Source organism: Pseudochaenichthys georgianus, unplaced genomic scaffold, assembly GCF_902827115.2.
Source record: "Pseudochaenichthys georgianus unplaced genomic scaffold, fPseGeo1.2 scaffold_582_arrow_ctg1, whole genome shotgun sequence".
NCBI classification, from domain to species: Eukaryota; Metazoa; Chordata; class Actinopteri; order Perciformes; family Channichthyidae; genus Pseudochaenichthys; species Pseudochaenichthys georgianus.
This window is the reverse complement of record NW_027263141.1, coordinates 86,575-110,956: the sequence shown is the minus strand read 5'-3', so window position 1 is coordinate 110,956 and position 24,382 is coordinate 86,575. Positions and strand designations below refer to the sequence as shown.

The 24,382-nt window shown below is 46.7% G+C and overlaps 1 protein-coding gene across 1 annotated transcript; it reads right to left on the bottom strand.

Moving 5' to 3' along the window:
* Positions 1–304: 304 nt before the first annotated feature.
* LOC139433529 (protein NLRC3-like) lies at positions 305–24,169 on the bottom strand. Its single transcript, XM_071202575.1, has 5 exons — positions 24,132–24,169; positions 23,530–23,682; positions 21,707–21,897; positions 989–2,792; positions 305–491 (listed from the first exon to the last, which is right to left on the bottom strand). Exons 2-5 carry the CDS (start codon positions 23,649–23,651, stop codon positions 305–307), a joined length of 2,304 nt encoding a protein of 767 aa, XP_071058676.1. The 5' UTR covers positions 23,652–23,682; positions 24,132–24,169.
* Positions 24,170–24,382: the final 213 nt, after the last annotated feature.

Sequence of the window (24,382 nt, the reverse complement as noted above, 5' to 3'; positions counted from 1 at the left end):
AAACAGGTTCAAACTGTAAGATACAAAAAGAGGAAAGAAAGAGCTCTGATTACTATTAAAGACAACGTGCTGCTACTTCAATGACAAAGTAGTGAGCTGAACAGGGTTTTAATGTCAGAGACGATTTAGAAACAATCCACTGATAATCTGGAACTCTAACTTTGATCAGATGTTTAACAACTCCTTCATCTCCCTCACAGCTCATCAGTACTGCCAGCATCTCATGGAGCACAGGGTGAGTCTGTGGGAGCTCAAACACCCTCCCTCCCTCCCTCCCTCCCTCCCAGATCTGTATGAACTGCAGTCAGTGAACTGACCTGAGAGCCTCCAGTCTGCAGTTTGGACTCTTCAGTCCAGAACTCAGACGCTCCACTCCTGAGTCCTGCAGATCGTTGTCACTCAGGTCCAGATCTCTCAGATGGGAGGGGTCAGACTTCAGAGCTGAGGCCACGACTTCACAGTCAGTCTCTGAGAGTCCACAGTCAGAGAGTCTATAATATCACATACATCACAACATGTGTCAGTATAAAAACAGAGGACACATTTCATTAACTTACTGAATTTGAAATGGAACAACTTTTAACATATTATGTCAATTTAATTTAATATTATAGTTTTCTATATTCATTGTCAGCCTGTCAGACATTATTTTAAACTCTTAAGCATTGTGGTAAAAACAGATCTGATTTCATGTTGAAGAAACTGCAACGATATATTAATAACTTGATTCACTGATAACTGTAAATACTGCTGTATGGTGTGATCACATGCTGCTGTGAGGAAACCTCTAAAGTCCTCCATCACTCAAAGGAATATGAAGAGGAGAAAACACTTTAAAATGTCACATTATTATAAATAAATAGAATAACTAGGATCATTTAATTTCACTCTCAAAGTATTTAAAACATCAAACATTTTAAAGTGTTTATTATAATAATGAAACTTCTGATCCACATTAGTTTATAAAGTTAATCACATCTGGACTTACCTAGCCTTCCTGCAGTTCCTCACAGCTGGAATCAGTCTCCGTCGTCCCTCCTCTGATGTGTTGTACTTCTCCAGGTCCAACTCATCCAGAACCTCCTCTGACATCTGCAGCATGTAGGCCAGAGCAGAGCAGTGGATCTCAGAGAGTCTCTTCTCTGATCTGTTCCCTGACTTCAGGAACTCTGTGATCTCCTGATGAACTGAGAGGTCCTTCATCTCTGTCAGACAGTGGAAGATGTTGATGCTCCTCTCAGGAGAGATGTTATCACTTCTCATCTCCTTCAAGTTGCTGATGGCTCTCTGGATGGTTTCTGGACGGTTGCCTGTGCGACCCAGCAGGCCTCCTAACAGCCTCTGGTTGGACTCCAGAGAGAGGCCGTGGAGGAAGCGGACAAACAGGTCCAGGTGGCCATTTTTACTTCTGAGGGACTTCTCCATGGCTCCCTCCAGGAAGACATCCAGGGATGGGTACTCCTGATCTCTGCTGTTGTTGTAGTCTCCCTGCAGGAAGTCCTTCAGTACCGCTGTGTCTCTGCTGGTGTAACAGTGCAACACGTAGACTGCAGCCAGAAACTCCTGAACGCTCAGATGAACAAAGCAGTAGACTGTTTTCTGGAAGATCACACTCTCTCTTTTGAAGATCTCTGTACAAACTCCTGAGTGCACCGAGGCCTCGTTGACATCAAGGCCACAGCGCTGCAGGTCTTCTTGGTAGAACATGATGTCTCCTTTCTCCAGATGTTCAAACGCCAGCCTCCCCAGCTTCAGAAGAACCTCCCTGTCAGCCTCCGTCAGCTGCTGTGGACTCGCCTCATGTCCCGCTTCATACTTCTGCTTCTTCCTCTTGGTCTGGACCAGCAGGAAGTGTGAGTACATGTCAGTGAGGGTCTGGGGCAGCTCTCCTCTCTGGTCTGTAGTCAGCATGTGGTCCAGAACTGCAGCAGTGATCCAGCAGAAGACTGGGATCATACACATGATGTGGAGGCTCCTGGAGCTCTTGATGTGAGAGGTGATTCTGCTGGACAGGTCTTCATCACTCCATCTCCTCCTGAAGTACTCCTCCTTCTGGGCGTCAGTGAAGCCTCGTACTTCTGTCACCCTGTCCACACACTCAGGAGGGATCTGATTGGCTGCTGCCGGTCTGGAAGTTATCCAGACGAGAGCCGAGGGAAGCAGCTTCCCCCTGATGAGGTTTGTCAGCAGCATGTTGACTGAGGACTGCTGTGAGACATCAGACACGACCTCTTTGTTTCTGAAGTCCAGAGAAAGTCTGCTTTCATCCAGGCCGTCAAAGATGAGCAGCACTTTGCAGACAGCCAGCTGCTCTGCTGTGACCTTCTGTAAGGTCGGATGGAAGACATGGAGCAGGCTGAGAAGACTGTACTGCTCAGCTTTGATCAGGTTCAGCTCCCTGAAGGAGAGCGGGATCACCAGACTCACATCCTGGTTCTCCAAACCCTCGGCCCAGTCCAGAGTGAACTTCTGCACCGAGGAGGTCTTTCCAACGCCAGCCACTCCGTTGGTCAGGACCGCTCTGATGGGAGTCTGCTGGTCAGGTGAGGCTTTAAAGATGTCCTGGCACTTGATTGGAGTGTCATGGAGGGGCTCCTTCTTGGAAGCCGTCTCCAGCTGCCTCACCTCATGCTGGGTATTAACCTCTTCACTCTGGCCTTGCGTGATGTAGAGCTCAGTGAAGATGCTGTTGAGGAGGGTTTCCCTTTCATCAGTTCCTTCAGTCACACGTTCACATCTCCTCCTCAGACTGAGCCTATGTTCATCTAGAACCTCCTGCAGACCACGTTCTGCTGGAAGAGAAGGAAACGTGAGAGAATCAGGAAAATGCTTTTGAGAATCTGATGATGAAAATAAAATAAAAAAACAGTCAGGGTTTTAAATGTCATGATTTTTATAAAACATTTTGATGTCTATACTTTACAACACGACACTAAATAAAACGTTAAATAAGTGCTGGGCTGATGTGGTAATGCCTGAGTAAGACAGAAAGCATTCTTTAGGGAAACACTGCTGTCCCACGTGAAATATTTGTGTACACACTTTTAAATCAAAGCCTTGAAAAAGAATTCAGATCTGACAGTGTTTCTGTGGAAGAGTAGAGACCCAGCGCACAGGTCAAGATGCTGACAGGAATGCGCCGGTGAAGATGGCTGCATTGTCTTTTGGCTCCTCTCCAACTTTGCCTTTTTCTCGTATTTTTTCAGTGTTTATTTACTTTTGATTTACCTGGTCATACATGTGAGCCGACCGCACCAACTAGCTATACACAGGGTTGTGAGGGTTACTTTGTAAATGTAATTAGTTCCTGAATACTGAATACATGGCTCTGAAAGTAAGCCGAATCCGAATACAGTTACGTGTAGGGATGTCCCGATCACCTTTTTTTGCTCCCGATCCGATTCCGATCATTTGATTTTGACAATCTGCCGATACCGATTTTTCCCGATCCGATCTTTATGCCATGCGTTAAGAGAAAAAAAAGGTAACAGATAACGGCTGGTCTTCCAACGCGATGAATTCAGCTATCTTGGCTGTTATCTTTGTGGCCTTTTCTCTGTTCTGGGGCAGTTTCTCTTTCCTTTTAAAAGTCTCTGAAAGTGTCGGTTGCTTCAGTGCCGTTACCCGAGTGGCCGCTGTGTACTCGCCGTGTTGTTGTTGGTGTTTGTTTCTCAGGTGGCGTATTAGATTGGTCGTGTTGAACGTAGCTCTGTTCTTTCCACCACGCGGAACCTCCGCCTTGCAAACATTGCATCTGGCTGTTACACTGCCTTCGCTTTCAACTTTATAATACTTCCAAACTCCTGACATTTTCTCCGTCCCGACTCCCGAGTCACCAGCTGAACGTAGCCTCTCGTTAGCTTGCTGCTACTATGAGACACTGCGCCCTCTCTGTTGCTTTGAGAGGAATAAGCAACCAGGTCTGAAAACAAGCCCAAGCAACACATACATGATGTTATGTTATTTTAAACCAAAACTAAGTCCTCAGGATGACTTTAAGACGTGAACATGGTCATTTTTTTTTTGAACATTAAATGAAAAATATATTTATAAAATTTTGTTTTTTTTAAAATCCCGATCCCCGATTTTTTTCTCCCGATCCCCGATTTTTTGAAAATCACGTGATCGGCTCCAATCCCCGATCACGTGATCGGATCGGGACATCTCTAGTTACGTGTCTTAAAAAAGTATTCAGATTACTTTTAGAATACTTTTGGAATGCTTTCTTTTTTCCATAACAGATGGGTATGTGTTGGTGCACAGGAGACACTTATTTTACTGTTTTAATGGCTCATCAAGAACTCCAACACGACATCTTGGTGTCATTCTGGACAGCTCCCTCTCATTTGCACCCAACGTAAAAAACATCACCCGGACTGCATTCTTCTCCAGACTCCTGTCTCAATCCAGCACTGCTTCCTGGTTCTTGCATTCCTCACATCCCATATTGACTATTGTAATACGATGCTCTCAGGCCTTCCCATCAAACGCCTCAATAAACTTCAAATCATTCAGAACTCTGCCCGGATCATCACCAAGTCCTCTGACCTCATCACCTCCACCCTCTGACCTCATCACCCCCACCCTCTGACCTCATCACCCCCCATCCTCTGACCTCATCACCCCCACCCTCTGACCTCATCACCCCCATCCTCTGACCTCATCACCCCCACCCTCTGACCTCATCACCCCCATCCTCTGACCACATCACCCCCACCCTCTGACCACATCACCCCCATCCTCTGACCTCATCACCCCCACCCTCTGACCTCATCACCCCCACCCTCTGACCTCATCACCCCCATCCTCTGACCTCATCACCCCCACCCTCTGACCTCATCACCCCCATCCTCTGACCTCATCACCCCCACCCTCTGACCTCATCACCCCCATCCTCTGACCACATCACCCCCACCCTCTGACCACATCACCCCCACCCTCTGACCACATCACCCCCATCCTCTGACCTCATCACCCCCACCCTCTGACCTCATCACCCCCATCCTCTGACCTCATCACCAAGTCCTCTGACCTCATCACCTCCATCCTCTGACCTCATCACCCCCACCCTCTGACCTCATCACCCCCACCCTCTGACCTCATCACCCCCATCCTCTGACCTCATCACCCCCATCCTCTGACCTCATCACCCCCATCCTCTGACCACATCACCCCCATCCTCTGACCTCATCACCCCCATCCTCTGACCTCATCACCCCCACCCTCTGACCTCATCACCCCCACCCTCTGACCTCATCACCTCCATCCTCTGACCTCATCACCCCCACCCTCTGACCACATCACCCCCCACCCTCTGACCTCATCACCCCCATCCTCTGACCTCATCACCCCCATCCTCTGACCTCATCACCCCCATCCTCTGACCACATCACCCCCACCCTCTGACCTCATCACCCCCACCCTCTGACCTCATCACCCCCACCCTCTGACCTCATCACCTCCATCCTCTGACCTCATCACCCCCACCCTCTGACCACATCACCCCCACCCTCTGACCTCATCACCCCCCATCCTCTGACCTCATCACCCCCATCTTCTGACCTCATCACCCCCATCCTCTGACCTCATCACCCCCATCCTCTGACCTCATCACCCCCACCCTCTGACCTCATCACCCCCATCCTCTGACCTCATCACCAAGTCCTCTGACCTCATCACCTCCATCCTCTGACCTCATCACCCCCACCCTCTGACCTCATCACCCCCACCCTCTGACCTCATCACCCCCATCCTCTGACCTCATCACCCCCATCCTCTGACCTCATCACCCCCATCCTCTGACCACATCACCCCCATCCTCTGACCTCATCACCCCCATCCTCTGACCTCATCACCCCCACCCTCTGACCTCATCACCCCCACCCTCTGACCTCATCACCTCCATCCTCTGACCTCATCACCCCCACCCTCTGACCTCATCACCCCCATCCTCTGACCTCATCACCCCCACCCTCTGACCTCATCACCCCCATCCTCTGACCTCATCACCCCCATCCTCTGACCACATCACCCCCACCCTCTGACCACATCACCCCCATCCTCTGACCACATCACCCCCACCCTCTGACCTCATCACCCCCATCCTCTGACCTCATCACCCCCATCCTCTGACCTCATCACCCCCATCCTCTGACCACATCACCCCCACCCTCTGACCACATCACCCCCATCCTCTGACCTCATCACCCCCATCCTCTGACCTCATCACCCCCATCCTCTGACCACATCACCCCATCTGCATTGAAATGGATTTAACTTCTGTTAGACAGCTCTATGCCATACATGTTTGCATACATTCACAGTAAATATGTATTCAGTATGATAGCTGTCTAACAGAAGTTAAATCCATTTCTCATTTATTCTGACAATGTACTGAACCCCAAATAAAAGAACCCCATGAAAGGAGTTGTTAAATAATAGTGAAGTCACGTTGTAATAACAATAACTCATCTCTCTCAAGTTTTATTTTTCAGCTTTGCCAAAAGCCACTGTGTCAAGTGTCCTTCTTGGGTTGCCGTACGGAGTTGTCCAATATGGCGGACCATCTCGCACATGCGCACTGCAGATCGGGCAGAGCTGCAGATCGGGTAGTGACAGCCGCTCGCGGGGGTTTAATCTGCGCGCGAGGGTCATTTCATGCGTGTGTAAAAGCACATGTTCCTCGTGAGTAGCTTGTTTTGCGCGCTAGAATATTGACCCAAATCTGACTCCATATTAAACCTTTCCTTAGAATATTTTATGAATTGTAAGGTGTCTTTGGGTGCTGTGAAAGGTGCCTCTAAATGGAGTGAATTATTATTATTATTATTATCTGAAACGATGTAATAACTTTTTTTTAACTTTTTCCAGTCACTTGCCCCATGATGCATTCAGCAGCAGCAGGCCATTCACTTTGATTTGATCCCATTATGAAATGTCATCATTTCGACAATAAAGAAACGTTATCTTGCACATTATATCCAACCATCTCCGTTTATAACTTTCAATATATTTTTAAAAGAGATCTCTCTCTCTCTCATCTGCGGGGCCTCACAGACACGCTGCATCTCTCTCTCTCTCGCTCACAGACACGCTGCAGCGCCGTGCACACAGTTCTGCCGGTAATGAATTACATTTTGTGAGGAAACCTTTCCACCAACAATTCTAACAAGTTTTCCAAAATGTATTCACGTCAGGTCTACGAAAGTAACTGTAATCTGATTACTCGTTTTTAAATGTAACGCGAGCTGAATACAGTTACTTGATTTTTGTATTCTGATTACCAGTGGCGGATTTAGGAATGTAGGAGATCCGGGGCTTAGCCCAGGAGTTGTTGGGGGGGGGGAGGAAGGGGTAAAGTGCTATCTTTTACAAGTGGGGGGTGGACCGAACATCTTTTAGGGGGGGTCGTCGCCTCCTCTAGGGGGGTCCGGGGGCATGCTCCCCCGGGAAGATTTTTTTTTTTTTAAATATTGAAGTTAAAAGCATCAATCTGGTGCACTTTGAGAGCAACATTAACCCTACCTTAATAACACCTTAAAGCGGACAAAAGGCACTGGAGAACACTCATTAACACCCTTTAATGAAGCAAACTAAGGCCTTAACTCACTCAAATACAGTCGTTTACTTATTTCGGTCAAATGAATGTGCGTAGAGTTTTAAAGGATGCGGATAGTCTCACCTTGCTTCTGGCGCATTGCTTATCGTTTTCTAGATCTATTCTCATCCACCATCTTTTTTTGTGACGTAAAGAGTGTAAGAGTCACGTTTCTGAATCGGGCACTCTGAGTGGATGCAGTCACAGCCAATCGGAGTGTGATCAGAGTGTTGCCTGTCAGTTCCGTTGCTATGGTTCCGTTGTTATGTGTACTGAAAGGAGAGCCGGTATAATTCCACGCGCGAAAACAAAATAAAAATTGGAACATGTTATTTTAGTGTCTTAAAAGTAGACTGAGGTCTGTGTTTTGTCAGAGCTTGAGAAATGCAATTCACATCTGGCTCCAGTCCAGCAGGTGGAGACAGGGAGCCTAGGGTGTGATTCCACTGAGAATGTGGCTCAAAGGAAGTGAGCTTCCTATTTAATGAGCTAAATGCAGCACACCTGGGAACACAGTCTCAGCAGAGGCCAAACAATTTGCTGTGAGAGAGGAGAGGAGAGGAGAGGAGAGGAGAGGAGAGGAGAGGACCATGGTTGATTACATGTATTATTATTTCTAGTCTTAAGTAAGAAGCTAACATAAGATGCTGGAATATAATTTACTTTGTTGAGATGCAGTTACTTTTGATTAGATGTTAAGTTTAATTGTAAACTTGATTATGAAGGAGGAAAGAAAGTGCTTGTTAAAGGATGGCATGTGTTTTATTGAAATGTTTGTTTGCCTAAAATGAATGAAAATATGTTTTGTGTTAAAGGTTTTCAACCCAAATGACTAAATGAGCATCAAGAGGCTAACAAGAAGCTGAATGCCTCTCACACATCCCTGAAACTGGCCCTCCCGCTGTACTTCTCGGAGACTTCAACCTCCAGACGGGGAAGATGTCTGAACTAACATCTCTGTTAACCACCTTTGCTTTCTCACTGTCTCCGTCCCCACCAACTCATAAAGCTGGCAGTGTCCTTGATCTCATATTCTCAAGGAACTGCGCTACTTCTAAACTCTCTGTAAACCCGCTCCACACATCCGATCACTTCTTCATTTCATTCTCTCTACCCCTTTCCAAACATAACAAACTAATCTCTTCTCATCCTGCACCTGTCCGCCGTAACCTTCGTTCCCTCTCCCCCTCTCCCCCTCTACCTTTGCCTCATTGGTGCTCTCAGCCCTCCCTTCCTCTGACTCGTTCCAACTCCTATCTCCAAACTCTGCTGCAAAGCTCTTCTTTTTCTGACTCACCTCTACTCACCGCTGGGTCACCTGACCCACCTTCCACCCGCACACTGACCTCCTTCTCCCCTCTCTCGCCAAGTGAGGTTCTTACCCTCATTACCTCTGCCCGCCCCACCACCTGTCCTCTGGACCCTATCCCTTCAAACCTCCTTCAGACTATCGCTCCTGATATTCTACCGTTTCTCACTCATTTCATCAACACTTCTCTAACTTCTGGTCACTTTCCAAACAGTCTCAAGGAGGCGAGAGTAAACCCTCTCCTAAAGAAACCCACTCTCGACCCGTCTGATGTTATAAACTACAGGCCTGTCTCTCTCCTCCCGTTCCTGTCTTTAGACAACTCTCCTGCTCTCTCCATCAGAACAACCTTCTGGATCCGCACCAGTCTGGTTTCAAGGCAGGTCACTCCACAGAAACTGCCCTCCTTGCTGTCTCTGAGGAACTGCACACTGCTAAAGCAGCCTCCCTCTCCTCTGTCCTCATCCTGTTGGACCTGTCTGCTGCATTCGACACGGTGAACCATCAGATCCTCCTTCGCACTCTCCAAGAACTTGGAGTCTCAGGCTCTGCACTTTCCCTCCTCACCTCATACCTCAAAGACCGCACCTACAGGGTAACTTGGAGAGGGTCCGAGTCCGACCCTTGTCAATTAACTACAGGGGTCCCTCAGGGCTCTGTTCTTGGTCCTCTCCTCTTCTCCTTGTACACAAACTCGCTCGGATCAGTCATTAGCCCGCATGGGTTTTCATACCACTGCTACGCTGACGACACCCAATGAACTCTGTCCTTCCCCCGCTCAGAGACCCAGGTCGTCGCATGCATCTCTGCTCGTCTAGCTGACATCTCTCAGTGGATGTCTGATCATCACCTCAAGCTCAACCTTGACAAAACTGAACTGCTTTTCCTTCGGGGAAAAGAGTGTCTCACTCTTGACCTAACTATCAACATCGGCCCCTCTGTTGTTTCCCCGACTCAGACTGCAAGGACTCTGGGTGAGACCCTAGATAACAACCTGTCCTTCACTGCAAACATCGCTGCTGCAACCCGCTGCTGCAGATACACGCTCTACAGCATCAGGAGGATGCGTCCCCAGCTGACCCAGAAAGCCACGCAGGTTCTGGTCCAGGCTCTCGTCACCTCACGCCGAGACTACTGCAACTCCCTCCTGCTGGTCTACCTGCATGTGCCATCCGACCTCTGCAGCTCATCCAGAATGCAGCGGCTCGTCTGGTCTTCAACCTTCCTAAATGTTCCCACACCACGCCGCTCCTCCGCTCCCTTCACTGGCTTCCGGTAACTGCTAGAATCCACTTCAAGACCCTGGTGCTTGCGTACCATGCTGCGAATGGATCTGGCCCTTCCTACATCCAGGACATGGTTAAACCGTACACCCCAGCACGTGCACTCCGCTCTGCATCAGCCAGACGACTCGCTGCACCCTCGCTGCGAGGGGACCCAAGTTCCCATCAGCAGAAACACGTGGGTTTGCTATCCTGGCTCCAAGATGGTGGAATGAGCTCCCATTGCCATCAGGACAGCAGATCGATTACACACCTTCCGGCGCAGACTGAAAACTCATCTCTTTCGACTCCACCTCGAGGATAGAACTATTAACAAAGCACTTATATACAAATAAAGGACTGGCTTATCTAAAGCCAGTTGAGCAGCACTTGAAATGTTTTGCTCTATGAAACCTGATGTACTTTATGATTCTGTTTTCTTCAAGTTTGTATTTTGTTGGTCGAACGCACTTATTGTACGTCGCTTTGGATAAAAGCGTCAGCTAAATGCAATGTAATAATTAATGAAGCAAAAAGGAATCTGCATCACTCAAATAAAGAGGAAAAGATTCAAGTCTGAGTTGTCCCATGTGTCCTTTGGAAAGAATCAAGCCATTTTCAAGTTTAGTCAATCAATCACAACTTGACAGTTGAAAACCATTGCCAAGCAATAAGGACTAAAGGACCAAGAGCCTGGAAAAGTGGGAATAAACCAAACTGTCTGCAGTAACCACACACCTCAACAAAATGGCGGAGGAAGCCTATGGGAAAAGTGTCAAGCAGCTCAAGCAGGAGAGGACAATGGCTAAAGGTGCATTCACAAAAGTAGCTAACTTTCTTAGCAGAGGAGCAGGAAGCATGACTGAAACTGAGCTTCGGGAGGAATTCAAAAAGCTCACTTTGATGGGAAGAAATGTCAGTGAAGCAAATGATGACTTTCGGAGTGGCCTAATCGCAGACATAGAAGCCAGCACTGCTGAAGAGGTGGAAGAAGCGCTTAGCGAGCAACAGGAGGGTGACATAGAGAAAACTATCAATGAAAGTGAAATCAGAATGAATGAAGTGAGAATAATTGTTCAAAGAAACCTGTGGTCTCGTTATGGCAGAAGGAGCTGGAAACCTCCAGGAAGCAGAAACGGCTTGTGATAATGCTGCTGAAACATCTGGATCTGCACTCAATCGGAATGGTTATGAGATGCAGTTGGGTTTCATGGAGAAGCTGATCAAGGAAGCTAGTAAAAGCCTAGCATCTTGGGAACTGTGGATTCCAGAGACTCAAAAAGCTAATCGAGAAGGCAGAGTCAAAGACTTAAAGTCTTTGAATAACAAGCTTGAAGCAAGGAGAGCAGAGTTTGTGTTTTCACAAAGAAATTCAGAAGAAGAAAGGAGTGCATATCTGCTGACTTTAACGGCTGCTTCAACAACCCCACATGCAGCAAACACCACGCCCTTGGTGAGAATTATACCAATTAGTCTGCCCACATTTCATGGCTGTAAAAGAGATTTCCACAGATGGAGGAGATACTGGGAGAGCCTGCAAAGACAGGGAGAACCAACAGGCTCGAGTGAAGTCAAAAAGATTCAGCTTTTGGACAGCAGGGATGAGAAAATCTCAAGAAACCTCAGACTTTCAACACACAATACAGCAGAGAACATCTTTAGAGTGCTTGAAAATAGATAGGGGAATAAGTCTACAATTGCAATAGAAATAATTGAAGATCTTGAGAAATTTCCTGTTTTAAGAGCAGATCAACCAAGAAGAGTCATAGACTTAATCCAAACTGTGGAGAAAGCACTGGCAGACCTGACAGAGCTTGGAAGGACAGATGCCATCAAGAACCCACTGGTCACGAGGTCCATAGAGAGCAAGCTGCCGGATCCTGTGAAGAAGGATTGGCTCGTCTTCATGGTAAATCCCAGCAATAGAGTCACCCCTGAGAACCTCTTTGACAGTCTCCTCGAGTTTCTGAAGACACAAGAAGAGATCTTGGAAAAACTGGAGCAGCTTGGAGTAACTGAGACGTCAGAGAAACCGGAAAGGAAGTTTGAAAGAAAATATTCCTCAACACGTTCCACCAGGAGAGACCGACGTTGTATTGTCTGTGGAGAAGAAAGGCATGAAGAGAAACTATTCTTTTGCAAGCAGTTCAAGAGCCTAAATCTGGTCGAAAAGTTGGATGCTGTGGAGAGATTGGGAGCTTGTAAGAGGTGTTTGAGATGTCATGAAGAAGGACATGAGTGTGTAAGCACCTACCTTTGCAGGAAAAGAGAATGCAAGAAGGGGAGCTCTTCGGACCACCAGTTGTTCCTCTGTCCTAACGGAGAGTACAGAGAACGTGAGCTGGACAAAGGTGGGAAAGACTTGAAGAAAAGACCCAAAGTCACAGAAGAGCAAGTGAAATGTATTGCTGAACTCTCTCCCGAAATGGCAGAAAAATGCAAGAACGCCTTTTCCAATATGACTGCAATAACAAACTGCAATGAAAAGGACCGGTCTGTGCTGATGGAAGGAAATAGACAGATACCAGTTATCATGATGCTGCTGGAAGTTACTGCAAATTCAGGTCAGAAAGTTGGAACCCTGATAGATTTAGCATCAGACACCAACTACATAACCCACAGAGCCGCCAACCGGTTAAACCTGGAAAGTGAAAAAATCACATTGGTTGTCCATGGAGTTGGAGGAATGACAATGAACAGCAGGAGATATTTCCTCAGAGTCAGTCAAGACACCCAGAGGTACAGAAAAAGCGCACCAACTTGTTTGTTATGGCCTCAATGAAATAGCCAACATGCAAAGAGTCATCGAACCTGAACAGCTGAAGAAGTTCTTTCCAGAAGTCAAACTTGAGGATTTAAAAAGACCAGAAAACATTGAGCTACTTATCAGCCACCGAGAAGGTAGACTGGTCCCACAGAGGGTGAAGATTGTCGGAGACCTCGTTTTGTGGGACAGCCCACTGGGTAACACTGTGGCTGGAGCTCACCCTGATCTCTTTGAGGAAGCGGAGATGACAACACATAAGTCTGAAACACACTTTGCTTGCTCCATGCGTATGGCCGCAGTGAAACACGAGGAAATCATCGGAGCTGAAGAGATTCAGGCTGAAACAAAATGCACAGCTGTTGACAGAGAATTTCTGGATTGGTGGAAGTTGGACAGTATTGGAGCAGCCTGTGAACCAAAATGTAGAGGATGTCGGCCTGGAGGAAAGGAAATGACATTAATTGAGGAAAAAGAGCTGGAAATCATAAAACAAGGCCTTACCTATGTTACAGCTGATGCCTACAGTAGTGCTCCACACGGGGATACAAAGTACCCTTGGATCGAGGACCCAATCTCTCTTCCCAACAACAGGACTGCAGTGGAAGCAACTTTTCTGAGCACAGAAAAACAACTCAAGGAGGAATCTGAGTGGCAGAAAGGACCTTCCTTTCTGAAAATGCCAGTGGAGGAGTGGCCAAAGAAGTCAGCCAAGGAGGTTGCGGCAAATGCAAGAGAGGGCATCAATACAATCCAAAGGAAAACATTCACAGCAGCACTCACCAGAGCTCAGGCAAAGATGAAGCATCCTGATGGCAAAGAACCTGAAACCCTTATAAAACCCTCTGAGGGTGAGAAAGAGACTCGAACCCGAAGAATATCAGCTGGCTCAGTTATAGGGCAACTGGTTGATGTGAGGAAATTCAGCAGCTTGGATAAACTGGTCCGAGTTGTTGCCTGGGTGCTGAGAGCTGCTAAGGAGTGGAAGAGGAGGACGATGAACCCAACTCCACACGGGTCCTACAGATGAGAAAGAAAGCCTGGGTTGTCAAAGGCAGAAGATTGGCTAAAAAGGTGGTTGACAGCTGTGTGATATGCAGAAAGGCCAGAGGAAGGAAGTGCAAGCAAGTCATGAGTGACCTGCCATCAGAGCGGACAAATCCAGCAAGACCTTTTGAATACACAACTGTGGACCTGTTTGGACCATATGAGGTGAGGAAGAAAGTAAGGCTGAAAGTATGGGGCATTGTCTTCTGCTGTATGGCATCCAGAGCAATACATGTAGATGTTGTTGGAGACCAGTCAGCTGAAGGCTTCCTACTGGCCTACAAAAGATGCACTGCATTGAGGGGACATCCAAAGAAAATGTGGTCAGATCCCGGAAGCAACTTTGTAGGAGCCAGACCTTTCCTGAAGGAGCTCTACATGTTTCTGGACTGCTTAGGAAAATCTGAGCTGGAGGGTGAAGCTACCAAACATGGAACAGAGTGGAGCTGGAAAATGCATCCTGCAGACTCACCTCACAGGAATGGAGCTGCTGAGGCAGCTGTCCGTGTCGTGAAAAGGGCCCTCAACAACCTTGGAGGAGATGGAACCTTCACATGGGGAGAATTTCAAACATTCCTATCCATGGCAGCTACATGTAACTCGGCCAACGAGAGACCGATCGATGCCAGGATTCAAAGCAGGGAGGACTGCGTAGGGTACATCTGCCCAAACTCACTTTTGCTTGGAAGGTCTGGACCAAAGGGAGACCCTGGGAGCTTTGCATTTGAAAGCTATCCCTACAAAAGATTACCAAGCCGAAGTAGACAAATTCTGGAGGAAGTGGAGTCAGTTGGCAGGGCCCAATCTGTTTGTAAGAAATAAGTGGCACACAAGGGAGCGGAATGTGGCTGTAGGAGGTGGTGTTTGGGTGGCAGACCAGAATGCCTTAAGAGGTCAATACAGACTTGCCAGGGTGGTTGGTGTTAACACCGATGGAGAGGGCATTGTGAGAGATGTAAATGTCCGCACCTTTCCAAACTACCCAGTCCCATCGGAAAAGGTTATTGAACCACCCGCCAGGAGAAACGTTGTGGGGACGAACAAAAAACTCCGGCGCATAGTGGTTCTGCTTCCCATTGAAGAGCAAAATGCTGGGAGCAAGAACATCAAATATGATGATCAGACTGGGAAATAGTACACTACACCAACTCATCGGCATTGAATCATTTTCTGTAACTTCAATAGAAAAAGTGTTGTGACCTCCTTGGGTTCAGGAACCAGGAGCTCAAGTGGGAGGTGTTTCGTCAGAGCTTGAGAAATGCAATTCACATCTGGCTCCAGTCCAGCAGGTGGCGACAGGGAGCCTAGGGTGCGATTCCACTGAGAATGTGGCTCAAAGGAAGTGAGAGGAGAGGAGAGGAGAGGAGAGGAGAGGAGAGGAGAGGAGAGGACCATGGTTGATTACATGTATTATTATTTCTAGTCTTAAGTAAGAAGCTAACATAAGATGCTGGAATATAATTTACTTTGTTGAGATGCAGTTACTTTAGATTAGATGTTAAGTTTAATTGTAAACTTGATTATGAAGGAGGAAAGAAAGTGCTTGTTAAAGGATGGCATGTGTTTTATTGAAATGTTTGTTTGTCTAAAATGAATGAAAATATGTTTTGTGTTAAAGGTTTTCAACCCAAATGACTAAATGAGCATCAAGAGGCTAACAAGAAGCTGAATGAAGCAAACAGGAATCTGCATCACTCAAATAAAGAGGAAAAGATTCAAGTCTGAGTTGTCCCATGTGTCCTTTTGGAAAGAATCAAGCCATTTTCAAGTTTAGGCAGGAGTCAATCAATCAAACCCAATCACAACTTGACAGTATGAAGGGTTAACGTTACATCTTAGAATAATTTGTAGTCATGTTCTGTATACATACTAACATATAAGGGTTTTGACTTAGTGAGGTTACTCCATGTTTACTAGCTATAACATTAACGTCACATCACTCTTTGTCACTTCTTACTCAGTCAGCCAGAGGGCAGAGATCACCATTAGATTCACAAACCTGAAACATCCATTTCTTCACTGCTGGTGATGACATTGTTGTCAGCTGCTGCTGCTGCTGCTGCTGCTGCTGCTGCTGCTGCTGCTGCTGATGCTGCTGCTGCTGCTGCTGCTGCTGCTGCTGCTGCTGATGCTGCTGCTGCTGCTGCTGCTGCTGCTGACACTGCTGCTGCTGCAGCTGCAGCTGCTGCTGCTGCTGCTGCTGCTGCTGCTGCTGCTGACACTGCTGCTGCTGCTGCTGCTGCTGCTGCTGCTGCTGCTGCTGATACTGCTGCTGCTGCTGCTGCTGCTGCTGCTGCAGCTGCTGCTGCTGCTGCTGCTGCTGCTGCTGCTGCTGCTGCTGCTGCTGCTGCAGCTGCTGCTGCTGCTGCTGCTGCTGCTGCTGCTGCTGCTGCTGCTGCTGCAGCTTGTGGCGCCTGCTTCGATGAAAATAACTTTCTAATATCCATAACTTAGGCTATTAGCTTAAAACTCGTCAGGCACTAGGAAGGATCACTTCTTCTTCAGGGCAGGGAAGGCTACGCAGTACGCAGGCTAATGTCCCGCAGCGGCTGCCTCTCTGGTGGACTCCAGTACTGCACATTACTCCCGACACGTTTTCAAAAAAACATTTTTAAAAAATGTATTAATTTTTTTTAAGTGAAACATCCGGGGCTTTTCAGAAAAAACATCCGGGGCTTGAACCCAAGTAGCCACCCCCTAGCGCCGCCACTGCTGATTACGTAACGCCGTTACATGTATTCCATTACAACCCAACCCTGGCTATACAATATAGCAGAGAGGAACTTCTACAGATCAGAAACTTTGTGGACAACAGCCCACCGTCAGACAATGGAGATTCGCCATAGCTATCTGTTGCTGTCCTACCTGAGAGACGCAGGAGGAAGACAAAGCGGGGCAGGGAAACGGGGTTCAGGGGGAGTGGCTGTACCCGTAGGATAGAAAAGGGGGAAGTGACGTCAGAGGTCAGAGTGACTCAGAGGTCGCGCGGCTGTGGAGAAGAACGTGTTGCCCACATTCTGTTACCGAGTTTAGGCTAGTTAGCTAGCAGGTTTATTGTTTTGGGTGCAGTCACTTTTGCCTCCACTTGCTGTTCAAATACATGTTGAAAGAAAAAGTCAATCTGTTTACAGTTCTGCTTCATATGGGTGTTGAGAGATGTATCCATAGATTTAGTCCCTAATGTTGCTCTCAAAGTGCACCAGATTGACGCATTTAACTTCAACATTTAAAAAAAATCTTCCCGGGGGAGCATGCCCCCGGACCCCCCTAGAGGAGGTGAGGTCCACCACCTGCCCGCACCCCCTGTTAAATTGTCTCACCCACATTGAGGATGCTTCCTACGCCCATGTTTTATTCCATGCGTCAAGTCAGGCAAATTGGGTCCACATGTTATTGCATCAATGATCTGCTAACATTAAAATCACTAAATATATGCCGTAACTATTTTGCTCTAGCAACTCAAGGGCGCAGGTAATGATGACTATATGAATAATGGTCCAAAATAACATTAAATGCAGGGTTTTTTGTTAAGTTACATACTTTCGTCGCCGGCCGGACGATACATGCCGCGCATTAAGTGGGCCTGTCTGTCAATTAATCCCCGGGCCACTTTTTCACCCCAGTCCGCCCCTGGATGGATTCACTATATTTTGCCAGGACCGGACTGTTAACTCGGGGGAAAGTAAGGGAGGTGGTGTGTGCGTCATGATAAACAATATCTGGTGCACAGATGTGGGGATTATTTCTTCGGACTGTTCCCCTCATTTAGAGCACCTCATGATCACATGCCGGGCTTTTCATCTGTCAAGAGAATTTACATCAATTGTGACTACAGCAGTGTATACTCCGCCACACACTGAAAACAACACGGCACTTGATCAGCTGTTTGGAATTATCGACAGGACAGAGACTTCATGGCCAGAGGGCGTTCGTTATGGCCGGGAAGTCAGCTGCCCGACGCGCGGCAGAAATACACTGGACCATGTTTATTCCCCTTTTTGACATGGATATAAAGCTCTCCCTCCCTTCGGCAAATCAGACCACATCTCACATCTCACTGCTGCCTGCTTACAGAAACTGAAACAGGACAGACCGGTGGCAAGGACTGTACACCGCTGGAGTGAGGAGTCAGACTCAGCTCTGCAGCACTGCTTTGAATCTACGGCGTGGAGTGTGTTTGAGGACAACAATATCAACACTAGGGTTGCAAAGGGGCGGAAAGTTTCCTGTAAATATCCGGAAAGTTTCCATGGGAAGTTAAGCTGGGGAATTTTGGAAATATTCAATGCAAAATTAAACAAAAAAACATGAAATTTCAACAGATTTAAAAAATAAATAAAAATACACCCACATCCAAAAATCCCCAAGAAGTCCAATTCAAAATGTTAAATGAAAAGAGCCCTTCTCTCTCCACAAAGTCCCATTGAACATGCAAATCTTCCTTCAAGCAATCCTCTGCATTTTTGCTAAACCCTTTCAGTCAACGGGCTCTCCCTGGGCCTCATCAACACCACTCTGAGTCTTCAGCATCACTGTCCAGCCTGTTGAGGATGGCTCTGTGTCCGGCTGAGAGGGCCTCAGGTTTGCCCGGATGCCAACCAGTTTTTCCACTCTCACATTCGTGAGCCTGTTGCGAACCTTTGTGTGGTCCCAATAGCCATGCAGTAAGCAGTGTGCTGTGGCATGGATATTCAAGTGTACTTGAATGGCAAGATTATGCTAAAATATACTTTCTCCACTATATTTAAGTTCCCTATGAAGAGCCAACCTTCAATTTAGAAAATTCCCAGTTTATTCCCGTACATTCCCGTGAAAGTTTCCATCTTTGAAAATTCCTGGAATTTTGCAACCCTAATCAACACACACATTTGCTACATTGGGAAATGCATCGATGACGTGGTACTGAAGGTTACTGTACAAACATTCCCGAATCAAAAGCCCTGGATAAACAGCGAAGTAATCCCAGTATCCAGATATGAGTTTGCTTAAACACATGTGTGTACTTAATTACTTTGTATTAAATAGTAGCAGTCTGTATAACAAGAAGCTGGAAATATGAGAAGTGAAACATTTGTATTAAGAGTAGTGGAGTTGTGAGAGATGAGATATCCTTATTTGGACACAGCATGTCAAACATCTGGTGGGCTGCATGGTGTGCATGGTGAAATGAGTGTGCGTTAAACATGCTGTAAAGTTCTACTATTTCTCGCATGGCTGTAGGATTGCTTGGGAGCAGAGGTAATGCTTTCCTCGTTATTATTGATATTAAAGTAACGTACATGTATTACTTGTATTAGTCAACTATAAACAACTATATCTTAGACATATCTTAAAAATGCCAAGGGTGTGTGGAGCTGTGTGTATTGAACTGATGGGGGAGGGGCCGGAGAGAGGGAAGTCTATGCAGAAAGTGTGTGTGTGTGCAGGCTGCAAGAATGCGAGACAACGAACACCAGATGTGTTTGTTTTGGCTCAAACGTAATAGACTCTTGTTTCCGGGTCGCCTCGGCTGGCTCGCGCTGATTCGTTGCGACCGGCCATTGTTTTTGTATCGCCCAATGGATGACCTATATGGGAGGAGCAACTCCTCCCTTTCTAACTACATGAAGCCCTGTTGTGTCCTTGTGTCCGGTCTCCTTTCCTCCTGCTGCCACGATAGTAATATCTCCCAGCACTGGGAACAGAGCAGGGGTGCCCCTTTAAAGTGTACTGTTGTTGTTTACCATTAAAACAGATTATTGTTTAACCTTTATCCTGGTGCTTTGAATTCCTTCTTTTATAATTTGACCAGCTCATCAAAGGACGCGCGGAGCCGAGGTGGGTTTCAGACCACTCATTGCTCCAACAGTACCAAGCTGAACGCGCGCACTATCGCGCTCAGAGGTGGAGATTCAGATGAGTTCAGGAAATCAAGGTATGAACTCCGGAGAGCAATTAGCAGTGCAAAGAGACAATGCAGAGACGAAGTGGAGTCTGACTTCAAAGGCTGTAACACCCGGAACATGTGGGCGGGACTAAGAACAATGACAGACTACAAAGGAGCAGCAGGGGGTGCTGCGGGAGTGTCTGCGTGCGCATCGCTCCCAGATGAGCTGAACAGCTTTTGTGCTCGATTCGAGAGCAGCCAGGCTGTGGAGGCACAGAGGGACCGGGAGCCCCGCCCTTAACCCACACGAGGCTCCTGGACCTGATGGCGTCCCTGGCCGTGTTCTCAGGGTGTGTGCAGTTCAGCTGGCAGAGGGGTTCACAGACATCTTCAACAGGTCCCTGCTGCAGTCTGTAGTCCCCACGTGCTTCAAACGCTCCACCAGCGTTCCTGTCCCCAAAAAGACAAACATCACCAGCCTCAACGACTACCGCCCAGAAGCACTCCATCATAATGAAGTGCTTTGAGCGGTTAGTCAACACCTTCATCACCTCCTCCCTCCCTGACTCTCTGGACCCCCTGCAGTTTGCCTACAGAGCAAACAGGTCCACAGACGACGCCATAGCCCCCCCTCCACACTGCCCTCTCACACCTGGACCAGAGGAACACATGTGAGCATGCTGTTCATGGACTACTGTTCAGCCTTCAACACCATTGTGCCCTCCAAGCTGGCCATCAAGCTCAGAGACCTCGGGCTCAACAGCGCCCTCTGTGTCTGGATCCTGAACTTCCTGACGGGCAGACCCCAGGCAGTGCGGGAGGGAAAGATCACATCCTCCACCCTGATCTTCAACACCGGAGCTCCTCAAGGCTGCGTGCTCAGCCCTCTCCTCTTCTCCCTGTTCACTCACAACTGCGTGGCCATAGCTCCAACACCATCGTGACGTTTGCTGACGACACGACCGTCATCGACCAACTGCACAGCACATCACCAGGAAGGAGCTGCCATCAATGTAGGACCTTTACTCCCAGCGGCTCAGGAAGAAAGCCCTCAGGATTATCAAAGACCCCCATCACCCCAGCCACAAACTGTTCTGTCTGCTGCCGTCTGGTAGGCGGTACCGCAGCATCCGGACTAAAACCACCAGACTCAGGGTCAGTTTCATCGCACCGGCCATACGACTATTAAACACCTGAACTTTGAAACAACATCCATAACATTAAAGGTGGGGTAGGTAAGTTTGAGAAACCGGCTCGAGATACACTTTGTTATATTCCATGGAATGCTCTGAACATCCCGATAGCAATGAATATCTGAAGTGCTTTGACAATAAATCCATAAAAAAATGTCATCTGTGGAAGCCGTGATACTGTAAAAAGTACATCCAATCGGATGTGTTGGAGATATTCATTGCTACCTGCCTGTCAGCCTTCCATCGGGGCACAAACTTATCTCGTGCCCTCACTGGTCATGTGCGCGTTCGTGTGTGTTGGGGGAGGGGCTCTGTGAGGAAGTGGCAGATTTTCTCCGGTTATGTATTTTCAAATTCTAGCGATCTCGAGCCGGTTTCTCAAACTTACCTACCCCACCTTTAAGCTGGTTGCTAATTATTTATCTAATATATCATATTCCAATGACTTGTATGTAGACTCTAATTGAACTATTTCACTTTTTTTACATTTTTCTTTTTGTATTTACTATTTACTTGCACTATTTTTTCCTGTTTTTCTGTTTTATTGTGTTGCTCTGTTGGACGAGCCTGTGACCTATGATTTTCATCGTCATAACTACACTGTAGCTTTGTTCGTATGACAAATAAAAGCCTTGAACCTTGAACCTTGAATGTGTTCGGCTTCATACTTTGTAAAATACTGCATCTTTCTCGACACTGAGGACAGCAGGAGTCTACTGATGGAGGTCTCTGCTCCCGGTATGAGGTGATGCACTGTCTGCAGAACCAGTGTCCACAGCTGGTAGAGACTGGATCCTTCAGGACGTCCTGACACAGAGCACAGGACAGCTGCTCCTCCACAGGAACAGGACTCTTCCCTCTGTGGAGATGAACACATCCTTTATAACACTCCACATTAGTGGACCTGATTCTCACCAAAGGTACAAGGTGGCAAATTCTAGTTTGATTTCTTTTTTTTAAGTCTGTATAGATGCTATTTCATCACGATAAGGTAGATAGTGGTTAGTTATTCATATAATCAGGGAACCACACAGCTTTGTGTCTGGGTTCATAAGATCAGATGCATTAATCTGGTACACTTTAGCACTATGAACCCAATTTACATATAATTTGCTGTGAATTAATGTCTTTAAACATATGGAAAGGATGCCGAAATAACAACAGTCTGTCTGCAACACACAATATTAGTTTTCTGAATGGAGATCGATTAAAGCTAGGCTAGGCTAACGTTGTAGCTGCTGTGTCTAAATGACATCCAGTCATAAGAACAGCAGCTATTATATTGTTAGCACCACAGACAGTCTCTGGTTTATACAGGTACATGAAGAACCCTGATTTAACATGAGGTGCTGTAGAGCTCTGGGTGCTGATGTTCCCTCTTCTGTTTTATCTCAGCATGTCAGTGACGACAGGACCGCGGTGAATTTAGTTTTAGGTTGGATATTCGACGGACATTCGCGGACCCGCCAGCAGCGTCAGTTTCCCCTGCTGCTGGCTGTATTACGACGGGGAGATCTTCTCCGCGAAACGGGGCTTTCACTTAGGGACCATCAACAAATGACTTTTCAATTACACAAGAAAATGTTTTATTTTTAATAAATCGACAGCTTCCCGATCCAGTGAATGTGAAGCAAATCCACGCTAGAGCATGCATTTGTTGAACAAACAACAAACAACTTTTTATTTCATTTTAATACTTTAAATACGTTTTATTATTATTTTTGATGGAAAAATGAGCTTATTTCTTCAATACCTTCCAGGTAATGTGACCGATTCACTCAAAATCAATGCTGGGTCAAAGAACTACACTGGCTGAATAGGACACACCTCTTTTTATTGCATTTTAACACTCTAAATATTTACACACATTTATGCATTTAACCTCAGTCCCTTTTAGAGTTTTCACTAAATGTGTTCAATAAATGTATGCTCTACAGTGAATTTGCTTCACATTAACACGATCGAGAAGCTGTCGATTTATTAAAAAGAACATTTTTCTTGTCTAATTGTAAAAGTCATTTGTTGATGGTCCCTAAGTGAAAGCCTCATTTTGCGGAGAAGATCTCCCCGTTAAACTGACGCTGCTGGCGGGTCCGCGAATGTCCAACCTAAAACTAAATTCACCGCGGTGACGACAGGAGCAGAATCTCAACACCGACAGGTTTTTGTAACAGAGCGTCACAAACTTCACTCTCAAGTTGCAACTTTACAAGTTGTGTGAATACACGGGGGGGATATACATTTCACATCTTCTTTTGATTTGTGTTGCCAGGCACATTTATGCGCATTGACCCTACAGTTTATCGCACCGCACAAAAGAAATCGTCTAATGATAAATACAACCAGCTCACCCGGTTATTACTCTCATTATACTATATCTACAGAGTTGCTGTACTCTACTGCCCTCATGTAATTATAAAAGAACCGTTTAGATTATCAGATAACATAATAACTGAATCCTCTTCAGGTCACAGTAGAAACAGACTCTTACTTTGTGTCTGAGGGTCCGGGTTCATCTCTGAACTCTGGAGGTTCCTCTTTAGACCGCTCACTCCCGCACAGCCCGCTGGGGAATGGAGATTTGTCCTCTTCCTCAACTTTGAAATCACTCATCTTCTCTAGTCTGAGAGAAAAACCAGTAACACTGCGCACGCACGCACGCACGCACACACACACACACACACACACACACACACACACACACACACACACACACACACACACACACACACACACACACACACACACACACACACACACACACACACACACACACACACACACACACACACACCACACACACACAATAACAGTATGTCAATCTAAACCATCATAATGATAAACTTGGTATCAATACATCCACTCAGTCAGACTTCAGACAGGCTGCTCTTCATTGTGACTGCGCTGGGCTGTCGCATGTTATCTGAGGAATCAGAAACCAGGAAATGGATACAAAAGTTCACAACATTTGAAGAAGTCACTTTCAACTCCAGGAAATAAATATATTTGTATTTACAGATTATTTTCTGACATACAGTTCAACTGAGTAAATGATTAATGTGTTAAAAAGCAGAGTCTGTTTTTGACACTCACCGTGTTTTCCTCCTGCTGCTCTGCCGAAGTGTAAAATGGAGTCTGACAGTCTGACTTCCTACTTTCACTTTCAACACCCCTCCCTGTCTGTAGCTCCTCCCTTTGTTTCATAACCAGCCTCATCACGTGGACAGGTCCAAACAGGGATTATGTTCAGTTGCTCTCACAGTAAGACGGTTACAAAAACACGTATAAGAACCATAGAAATAGATGCAGCTAAAAACAAGGAAAATAAAGTTATTGAAGAAAAA

Bases quoted from the DNA above. Each gene is read 5' to 3' on its own strand.
- LOC139433529 (XM_071202575.1), bottom strand. From the start codon at position 23,651: ATGAGTGATTTCAAAGTTGAGGAAGAGGACAAATCTCCATTCCCCAGC. The intron at 21,898-23,529 runs GTAAGAGTCTGT...TCATCTCCACAG, and splicing joins CCCGGACCCTCAGACACAAA to AGGGAAGAGTCCTGTTCCTG. The intron at 2,793-21,706 runs GTATGAAGCCGA...CTTCTCTTCCAG, and splicing joins AAGATGCAGTATTTTACAAA to CAGAACGTGGTCTGCAGGAG.